This window comes from Genypterus blacodes, unplaced genomic scaffold (genome assembly GCF_046128005.1).
Source record: "Genypterus blacodes isolate CSIRO-AG114 ecotype Tasmania unplaced genomic scaffold, CSIRO-AGI_Gbla_v1 ptg000176l_1, whole genome shotgun sequence".
In the NCBI taxonomy this organism is placed as follows: domain Eukaryota; kingdom Metazoa; phylum Chordata; class Actinopteri; order Ophidiiformes; family Ophidiidae; genus Genypterus; species Genypterus blacodes.
In genome coordinates, this window is record NW_027466977.1 from 683,862 (window position 1) to 695,000 (window position 11,139).

The 11,139-nt window shown below is 47.3% G+C and overlaps 1 protein-coding gene across 1 annotated transcript in view; it reads right to left on the reverse strand.

Moving 5' to 3' along the window:
- Window positions 1-82: 82 nt before the first annotated feature.
- Window positions 83-11,139, reverse strand: part of LOC143014034 (TSC22 domain family protein 1-like) — an 18,865-nt gene continuing 7,808 nt past the window's right edge. Inside the window, exons 2-3 of the mRNA XM_076167805.1 lie at window positions 2,743-2,794; window positions 83-1,641 (exon numbers count right to left, since the gene is read on the reverse strand). Of these exons, the coding sequence (XP_076023920.1) occupies window positions 1,372-1,641; window positions 2,743-2,794 (322 nt within the window). The 3' untranslated portion in view covers window positions 83-1,371. The remainder of the gene's footprint in view (window positions 1,642-2,742; window positions 2,795-11,139) is intronic.

Sequence of the window (11,139 nt, forward strand, 5' to 3'; positions counted from 1 at the left end):
GCCGGTGAGCAAGCTCCACCTCCAAGCTCCAAATGGACCCGAGCAGAGACGACATAAAGACACCAGGAGGCTGCGGTTAATGTTCCATAAGCGTGTTTATTGAAAGTTGTGAAGTGCAGTTGTGGTATGTTTGTTACAATATCTCAACCGGTTTGTGAGAAACATGCACAGAACATGAGCATACAACTGAAAGAGAAAGGGAAACGCCTCCAGTTTGTATTCATGGTACTTTAGAATGTGAGATTATTGAAATGGGGGTCAGAAACAAGATAGAAAATAAATTCACAAAGGTGCAATACTTTAAAAAAAAAAAAAAGGGAGAAGGGAGAGATGGTTGTAGAGTGAGTTCATGTTGCAGCAAGGGAAATGGACAACGTGTCGTCTGTGTCGTCAGTTACAGAACCTCAACCTGCAGATCCACAGCCCTGAAAATACAGCATTAAAAATAAACACAGAGCGAGCAGATGAGCTCATTCGCCCGCTTCAGCCTGTGTGACTTCGATATGGTCTGTCATCTCCGTCTCCTTGACTCCGCCCTATTTTACATGGTACTTACACTATACAGAAATATACATCAACTTCTGCCCATCAAACGTCAAAATGCAGCGTAGCCCACATTCTCAACCCGATCAAAGAATATTTGACACTTGCCACCGCAGGGTCGAGCAAACAGCAATGATGAGCTTCGTCCAGGGCGAAAACCAGGAGCCTGAAAATGAAATACACAAAATAGATCCTGGTCTCCGTCGCAGACCAGGTCCCGTCTCTCGTCAAACCCACACCGCCGATGCTGGCGTGTTGTGATCGAATCGCTCCTCTAACCCCCCCCCCCCCCCTCCCTGCCCACACCTCAACCCCCCATTCCAGATGGGGACTCTGTCACCGTAGTAACCGCTCACATTCTGAGGCCTTTTCTCTCCCACGTCTTTCATCCGCTAACTCCAGGATGAGAGAAACGTTTGTATTTACATTACATAATTCAGCAAAGCATGGTAACAACCTGTAACAACCTATACAGCCCCCCACCCCTCACCCCTGCCCCCTACTCTTCCATTGTCTTCAGATAAACCAACGTCACCTAAGATCCGTTGACACAGGCACAGTGATTTTTTTGTGAATATGATGTCGCCACTGATGTCGCTGTTTTGCTTGATAAGACATTCTAGTTGATATGTCCGGTTATTTGGCAAATGTTTGTTGATTCATTCTTCTTCACAGCCGAGCTCCCGTACAGCTGGAGCTCCCGTACAGCGCCGCGCCGCTCGCCCCCCTGACTGCGTCCGCCCCAAAGTTTAAATATGTGCAAATTCTGGTGTGAACAGTGTCGCCTCCCGCTGGATGCCGGAGGCATCATTGAGTCAGAGCTCCGGCTTACACCGAGGGGCCGGAGCTGTGCGGGGCGGGTTGAGCGAGGGGGGCGGCGCTCGGGGGTCCCGGGGTGGGAGCTACGGCGGGGGCGGGTGGAGAGCCGGTCTGAACCTGGGCCTGGAACTGGGCCATCTGCTCCGGGCTAGCCAGCGTCTTCAGTAAAGTGTTCTCCTGTTCCAACTGGGAGTTGCGCTCGATCAGCTCCTTGATCTGCTCCTTCAGGACCTCCACCTCCTCACGCACGGCGTACATCAGATGGCTCTTCACCAGGTCCTGAGACACACAGGCAGAGACTTTACAATTCAACTACATCATGTTTCATTCATATAACATAAGATAATATTCTGATAATGCAGTGATACAGCTCAAACACTAATACTTCAGCTTATTCAATGATCAACTCCTATTTTCTGCTAATCCAGCACATTTTAACATAAACGTTGGTTAGAGAATTTCCTCATTACACAAAGCAGAAGCTCATTTCCCCGAAATACAAATAAGGAGATAACAGTGATGTGTGTGTGTGGGGCCTTTAAACAGCTCTCAGAGCCCTGCAGCCCTTTATCCTGTGTGTTAAATTCAGCTCAGGATATACAGCACTTGTGTTGTATAGACTACATTTTAGTTTGTAGTGATTCTGTACTTCTATTCCATTGTTGTACCGTTGTCTTTACTTATAAACAGTGAACTTCCATGTTTAATAAATGCAAACGGACTCGTTAGGAATAACGGCAGACAACAAAGAAACCTTAACAATGAAACAAAGAACCGGAACTAAATCGTGTAAATTACGCGCAACCACAACTGTCACTTATTCATCCCGCACAGTTTGATTTGTTGTAATAATACGCTCGTGCTGGATCGATACGTGATCGTTTACAAATCAAACAGAGCGAGGAAACTTCAGCGTAGACCTCCCCGGCCTCGGCTAAGTCACGAGCCACGCCCACGCGGAAGTGACAGCCAATCAGAAGCCGAGATATTTATACCCGGTCGCGTGAGCCTGAGTGTTTGCCTAGCAACAGAGCTGACAGTGGCGACAACAACAGAGCGAAGGAGAGAATACGGCGGAGTTTCGGTTTACCGGAAAAAGATGGAATTTCCCGCAACATTTATTCCATTAAACGGGATGGCAGGGCTTCAATTACACGTAACAACCAAAATACAGTCAAAACGAAACAATACAGGCCCGCACACGTTATCATTTACAGCCATGTTCTCTTTTCCTAACGGAAATCCTCAACACACTACAACTAATTACTACATTAGCGCTGCGCCGGATGGAAGCGCGGCTCCTCCGGACTCCAGGCCCGTTCTGATTAACATTAATGTTGATTTCATTAATAAAAAAAAAAGAAATAACTTCAAACTCACCATCGCTTGCTCGATCTTGTTGTCTATGGCGACGACGCTGGCTCCCGACGTGCTGCGGGGGACAAAGAAGAAGAAGAAGAAGTTAATAACAAGCTGAAGCAGCGAAGAAGCAGCGGTCCAGCAGAATCCCGCATCGGCCTCACAGTGAGAGATCAAGCGGCAGTAACGCGAGTGAGCTGGCGGCTGAACAAACATCAGCACAGGCCCGCTCCCCTCAGAGGAGAGCGGCCGATAAAGGAGCGCTCTGAGCTGGGGGGGGAGGCCGGCGCTCGTCCCGGTCCCGAGGGGGAGCGGCGGTTTTATTACCTATTGTCGAGCTTGACGTTGGAGCTCAGCAACGACGACAGGAACGAGATGGAGAAATGTCTGAGCTGGTAGACGCCGAGATCCATGGCCACGGTGTAGCACGGCGCATTCACGCGGTTCATCTCCGACACCGAGCGGCCTTTTCCTACGCGATCTCCGTGGGAATACATCCGTCCGAATTCGCGCCGCGCTGCGCCCACGGTGAGTGACAAAAGCTCCAGCGCCGACCGCTGCGGTGCAAACACGGTCCAAGGTCAGCTCATCTCCTCGATGCTCCCCGAGTCTGCGGCTCCGGACGAGCACGCATAATTTATTGGGACAAACAGCGAAAGGCAGCCGCTGATTGGCCGAGCCGCGGGGCCACGCCCCCACCTGGAGCTCAGCTGACGCGTTTAGCATAAAATATTCAAGCGGCTGAGCGGAGGTGGATGAAACCGGGACAAACCGGATCATGGGAGCAAGACGAGGCTGGAGTAGAACAACACACGAGTAATGTGGAGGCTCCATTATATCACAAAGACAAGCGAGGGGCGAGTGGCACTGTTAGTTAGTTCGTCCGCCATTAGCAACAACAAACACTTCACAGTTTATCACAGGAAGAGAACATTCAGTTTATTTGACTGTACCGTCTTTTACTCTGTGTCTTCTGTCTGCTGTGTGTGTATGTGTGCGCCTTTGTCTTAGAAACTCTTGGAGTGAATTAAATAAATGTCTCATCTTATTTTGCTAAGACTCTTCCTACATAAAATGCCGGTCAGTCACCTGGAGCGGTTAGACGCAGATTGTGGATCTTGTTTAGGCACATATTGCTGTGTTTGTGTGGGTCTGTGTGTTCTGATGGCGTGTGTCGCTCTAACATGAATGGCTTCCTTTACACACACTAATGCTAAGATTCACCACTGCACACTGAGCATTACACACCAGCCACATGTGTCCATATTCACCATGACAACCATTAAAGGAATGCTCTGTCCTCTCAATAATATAAACTAAAGGTCACACCGCCGTCACTCGGGTTGTTTCATACCGACACAACAAAGTGAATTCTTTTTTACCAAGCAGACACACGCTTCACCTGTGTGTGAAATCAGCTCCACAGAAGTTAGAACATTCAAGTTTTTTAAACCCTTGTTTAAACTCATAAACCTGAAGGGGCTAAAAACAAAAGACTCTGGTTGCCATGTCTACATGACGCCCCCTTGTGGTCCTAGACAACAACACAGACAGGAGGGACTGACCTCAAAGTTATTGCAACAATTACTCACACTTCTCAGCAAAGTTGTGGGGGCGATGGCCTGACTCAGACCATCACACACACACACACACACACAGAATGCCTTGACTGTACTTTACAGAGGAGTGTGTTTGTGTTCAACAGACGCATAGACACGCCTAAACCAATGACCTCAAGCATCCCCCCCCCACACACACACACATATACACAAACGTGGAAATCTCAGAGAATGCAGAGTGAGGCCCGGTGTTTCGAAGTGTAGTGTATCTCTACGTCACAGATCAGAACACGAAGGAGACACAGGATGTAACCCCGGCCACAGAAAACAGTGTTACTAGCCAATATAAGAATTTAGATATACACAAAATAAATCAGCTCAGTCACTAAGAGATGAGGAGGAAACTTTGTACTTAACATGCTAAACTGTTACAAAGCTGCACTGACAAAGTCTAACTTACATTACAGACAAATGACTTTAAAGCAGAACAGAATATGAGAACGCAGTGACAAACTGAGCATCTTGAACTTTTAAACTGTCACTGACATTGTCCTTAGTAAGTGGGAGCAGTTTGGAGATGAGAGATACTGTCAGCCTTTACTCAGTGCCAAACACCATGAAAAGACCCTCAAAGCAGAGAGATACCTACAGGGCTTTGTAAAGAATAATAAACCCAAAGAAAACATTTTCCAAGACGTCCTTACAACGTGACAATGTTGTGTTTTGGAATCCACAAGATATTTGGCTTCTAATATGGATTTCCTAACTTCTGTTGAACTCATAGCACAGAGTTCCATGAGGGCCCCTTCCAAAACCTGGAGACGAGGTCAGTTTACACCAAATATCTCCAGGAAGCTGTTTTAACTTGGAAAGACAAACTTCCAGTGAGGTCGTTTGGACCCGAGTGTGATCCCAGCCGTAGCCTGACTTCACTGTGTGGACGTACGCGTCCTGGGACACTGTAAACACACACGACAAGCCAAAGACCCAGTAAGAAGCTCAGAGCCACACTCATCTCTTCCTTGAATGCCAGCATGTTCAGCCAATTAGCCAGAGACCCAAATAGCTACAACTGCAGCTCAGTGACGCCAAGAGCTATACTGGCTTCTACTGACATCCTGTCAGGACTACAAATGGATGAATTTCTCAGAACATGTGTTTGCCCGTGTCCTCTTCGTAGTCGGTAGCTTTAGCTCTAATAAACTATTGCATACTTGTCTAAAACAATAAGTAGACTTGTGCCAAAAAGCAGAGCATTACTGTTTCACCATGTTCTATTGTTTACTATACATTAAGTTAACCCTTAGAAGTATTAAGTTCCCAGAGCACAAAGTCTGAACAAGAACACTTTTCCTCAAACCAACAATCGAAGCCTGAATCAACCAACACCTGAAGTACAGAGAGATAATACAGCAATGCAGCCTTTTGTGTGCAGCTGCTGGAGTTGGTCAGCCCCTGAAGCACTGCAGTGAACTGGCAACCGGTGCCTTTCTTCATTTTACCTCTTGAGATGCTGCTCCAGCTCCCAGAACCAAGGCTTCTTTGCCATCCTGTCATGGCTTTGCCTGCGAACTTCCTGCTCTCTCATCGCAGCGTCTGTCCGCTGGAAAATGTACACACAGCAGGCTCACACAGCTTCGCTTTACTCTTTTCTGACAGAGAGCATCTCCTTCTCTCCACTTTAGGGTTGGTGGAGGTGTGCAGGTTGTCCTCTGTAGGTGCCTCGCTGAGAGAAGGTGAGGGAATCAGAGGAGCATGCTGGGCCAGGGTGGCTGTGTGTTTGAGCTGCTCCTTAGCTTTGTCTCTCTCTCTTTATATCTCTTTATCTCTCTCTGTATCTCTCTATCTCTCTCTTGCTTTGAGTTTGAGGGGATGACTTGTGAGTGAATTACTGAGTGGAGATACTAGACAGACAGGTGGTGACGTGTGGTCACGTGACCCGGGACGTTACATAAAGCGTCAACAGAGATTAGCATCTGCCTCGCTGACTTCCCTGCTCTAACACTCCTGCCTGAGACGGGACCAACACCCAAACCACCAGTCTCACCACCGCACAAACGTCTCACAGCATTCCGTACTGAGGTTCCTCACATGTTTGACATCTAAATTCCAAAACCTTCACAACTACTAGGACAACAGAATGTAAACTAAAACACCTACAGCCCAATGCTCATTGTAGAAGGGTGTTATTATTCCAGGCGTGTGTTTCTTGTTTAACAGCAGTGAAATCATGAACTCTAATTTGGACTACACACCAGTTTGCGTGGGATTGTCCTCCAGCCCTCTGGACCACAGACAGGGACTCTGTGTTTCCGGGTCTTAGCCTGTCATGTCTCATTGAAAGGCTGCTTTAAGATGGCTTAGTGTGTCGGCGTGCAGAGAACACAGCCTGCACACACACAGAGCGTCCGGCGGCTCTCAGGCGGCGGGCCAAGAAACAACAGGTACAGAAGCGGCACAATGCGGGGATTTCACTTATCCCAACTGACCTGAGGTGCCAGGGTCAATCAGTGTCACAGCCACACGGATGACTTCACACCTCACAGGTACAAGTCCAGCAGCACAGCTAATGACTGAGGCTTCCTTCACAAAGACACCAATCACTCCTCCGTCCCCGGTGTGTCCTGCTCTCAGAGGCCGTGTGCTCCTTCATGATGATGATGATGATGACGATAACGCTGCTTACCTGAACGTGCTGCAGTGTGTCTACTGACGCATTCCACACAGGGTTGAATACTTTAGTTAACAGCTTCACTCTCTGAAATCTTTTTTTATTATATTGACCACTGCCATTTATATTCAATTCTGTTTCCGTTCCAGTGTCTGTTAGGTGGAACGTCCACAGATCTAACTTCCTGTTCTTACTGAAGCCCGTCACCTCCCAGCTGTGAGAGAAGAGGCCTGCTGACCTGCTGGGTTGTAGAGGCTTTTGGCTGTTTGATAGAGTGCACAGACTTTACCAGTAAGCCCTGGTTGAGGGTTTCTAACAAACCCTGACCATAGAAAATGACAGAGGGCTACTGACTGAGTCAATCAGACGGGCCGGGGGGAATGATGAGTGGCCATTTTGGCCTCCAAAAGAGAGAGGTACTAGTGGAGCATTTGGGCTGACAACAGCATATCCTAAGTGCTTTACACTAATCACACACACACACACACACACATACATACAGAGAGGGGCGAGGGAGAGAAAAGGAGTGAGAGCAATGGTGAGAAGGAGAGAGCTTGAATGGCCTGGACCCATGACCTCAGCATTTGCAGTGTGTCAGAGTCATGGATGGAGAGCAGCACAGACACACACACATGGAATGACAACCAGTGTGCGTTTTTGAAGATGCCATAGCTCTGTGTGTGTGTGTGTGTGTGTGTGTGTGTGTGTACATTACTGAGAATAGAAGCTTTGTGTCAATCAAATCAACAAGGGTGGGAAATCTTTTACGGGGCCAATTTTGAGTCTAATTTGTGTGATTAGGGGCAACAATGTAGAATATAAAAATCACAATGCCCTTTGGCGCTGGTTACCCTGCTAATAAGAAGACATGCAAGCAACACACACACACACACACACACACACACACACACACACACAGCAGGTCCGTGTTACGCAAGTGTGTATGGTGTGTACTGTATGTGAGCAGCAGGTCGGAGTAATGTGGGGTGAAGCGTGGCATTACAGGGGATTAGCAGCCACACAAAAGGGAAAAGGGAAAAAAAAACAGAGGTTGTAGTCCAGATCTGAGCGAAGCACAGAGGGGGGGGGGGGGGGGGTGTGTGTGTGTGTGTCTCATGTCATATGATGAAGAGGTGCTCATCTTTCCTGCCAATACACAATCAACAGTGAGATGAATCTGAGACACATCTGAAGGCTCCAGTCCAGTCTGACCCCCAGTCGGACTCCGCATGATGCTGCTGTACTGAAGGAACCAGAGAAGGCTGGGACTCCTCAGATAAACTGGATTGTTAAGAGTAGATTGAGATAAACGACATCAAACCTGCAACAAACTCCCCTGAGTGCTGGCTCAGTCAGAGCACACACACTCGCTCACAACACGTCAGTGACAAAGCGCTCAACTCACAGCTGAAGGAATGCAGCTGCAGAAAAAAAAACTCTTCCTGAAAATGTTGCCTGAAACTTTGAAGCCTCCAGAGAGAAGTTTACATTTCAGTCCAGGAAGTTTTTTCAAACCTAAACTCTTAACATCAATATTAGTGAAAGCTTCCGTCTCAGCATCTGGACTCAAACGCTCGCACTGTGACAAATACAAACATTTACTATCGGTTTATCATGGATTTTGGTGAAAAGCGATTTTCAGGTCAAAACACACTAATGCTTAACAACACACACACACACACACGCCTGATAGCTCATACAGTGAGTGTGTGCGTCATTTAGATGGAAGTCTATCTGTTCCTCTCCAGAGCACCCAAAGATGGACTGAGTCATCTCTCACAATCCACATCAGAGTCCCTCCCTTCCCCTTCACTCACTCACTCACTCACACACTCACACACTCACACACACAGTCAGCAGGTCTCTCAGCCAATTCAACACAAGGAAAAATAGATTCTCGCCAACAACTTTAACATCGTCAGCAGGAGCCGGCTGATTTTATTAGTGAACTGATGAGATTTCCACATCAATCAATGAACTCCTGGACTCGCCCCTCCAGGTGGAACTCATCTGCTCTCTGGGCTGTGACCACATCAAAATCCCCCCATTAAGCATTGTTCTGTGACCTCAGGCACCTCTGTGATATGAGGCCTGAAAACACCTTGTAGGTTGGGGGATTGGAAACAGATCAGTCAGGCCCAGCTGAGCAGTTTGAATTAAAAACTCATTCATACTGGCTGAGCACTTGAACTGTTTCAAGCTGGTCTGATATTTGTGAGTAACTGCGGGCAGGTTAGCACTGCCTGTAGATTCCTAATGAAAGCTCAGACCAATGTTATGAAGCCAACAGTCGATGCATTAAACTAAAAATCTAGTTCTGCCTATCACGGAATTGTGTAACCGGTCTAACATGGAGCCTTTATGTAGAATAATATGAAGTACAACAGCAACAAAAGCAGCAAGTCAGTGTGTGTTTGTCTTACCTGTGTGTGTAGAGCAGCAGGACAGGAAACATGGAGGAAAACAAGAGACACATAGATTAACAAGAGTGCAGCAGCAGTTAGGATCTACAGGGAAATACAACACAAACCAACGCATCACATTTCATCTGACCTCTCTAAGCTTTCTACAGCTTTGGGAAAATTTGCTTTGATATCAGAAATATCTGCATGAAAACAATCTGATACGACTAAGGGACACACACACACACACACACACACACACACACACACACGGTTATGCTGGTAAACAGCGCCACCTGCTGGACAATATCGACATGACATGATTCTACCTGTTCATTACAATGTCAATAAGCGCTCATGAGTGGTTTGGTTTGGTTCATAAATGGAGCTTCTTATATCGCTGCCTGCATTAATGAATCAATCACACAGGAGATTGTAGTGCTGCTACTAATGGCAGAACCACATTAGTGCACATCTGACTCCAGACAGAGCAGCCCAGGAGCCGTGTGTGTGTGTGTGTGTGTGTGTGTGTGTGTGTGTGTGTGTGTGTGTGTGTGTGTGTCTCTCGCTCTCTCCCCCATGCTTGCCCACCAGCAGGGGGCAGCGCAGCACTGATGATAGAGCAGGTTGGTTACTGCAATTGCCAGTCACTGTGCTGAGAGGAAGGAAATGAATGCGGAGGTCATACTGAGAGCAAGAAACGTACTTAATGCAGCTTGGACTAATCTAAACTAACCCACAGCCTACAACTGAGAGATTAAAGGCAAAGTGAATGCAGCATTTCCTTCAGGCAGATCATTACTTGTGGCGGTCGGCTCAGAGCTAAGCGAGACACAGAGCCTTTGGTGGTTCATGGAGACGACTACGACAGAGAGGATGAAAGCCAAGTGCCTGCTATTTATGCCTGCTAATTATGGCTGCAGACCAGCAGCTGGCTGGACTATTAAAGGGGGAACAAAGTTTCCCCCCTCCACCCGCCTTCCTCGTTCAGCCGCAGAGCACAGAGAGGAGGATTAGACCAAACAACGGGAACGAGAGAATCAAACCCTGCGGGACGAGACACTGGCATCCTTAGAGCCCAGCAGAGACCTCAGCCTGCAGCCGACCACATCACTTAACACCAACTCTGCTCACACCTGAGCGTTCTAAAACATATAAAAAGCAAACCACTGTACCGTAGAGCTTACAGTGAGCTTTAACCAAGGTGACTGGGACTTTATTTGATCTATACAGCAACAAGCTTCCAATGGGTTGCATGGGAAAACACTTATTATTCTTCTGAAACATTCTGCTTCCTGGTGTCCACCTGAATGTTGCATATATCAACTACTGTGCAAAAACTACATTGTCCTTATATTCTGCATTATGGCCCAATGTCCTGCCTTCTGTTCGTGTTATTTATCAATAGAAACATGGGCTTGAGTGCTTGAAGTCGGTGCCAATAGGGTCAGGGTTGGAGTTGGAGTTATTATTCCTGGAATGAGATCTCTGATATCCATGGATGTGGATGCAGCTGTAGCTCTGGGATCAGCTGCAGAAACAGCTGATGGAGATTTGTATTTCATCAAAATGCTTCTGAATTTCAGCCGGTGAAAACATGGATTTCCTACCCTGACTGAGACGCTCTGTTCAACCAGATAGAGCAAACAAAGCTGAGAGAGTATACAGCTAAATGCATTCATTACTCTCCCAACATAACAGTGAGTTTATGTTTAAAACATGAACTGCTATCATGCCTGCAGACGACAACAGCAACAAACTCAAACTGAGTGAAGGGAAGAGAGCA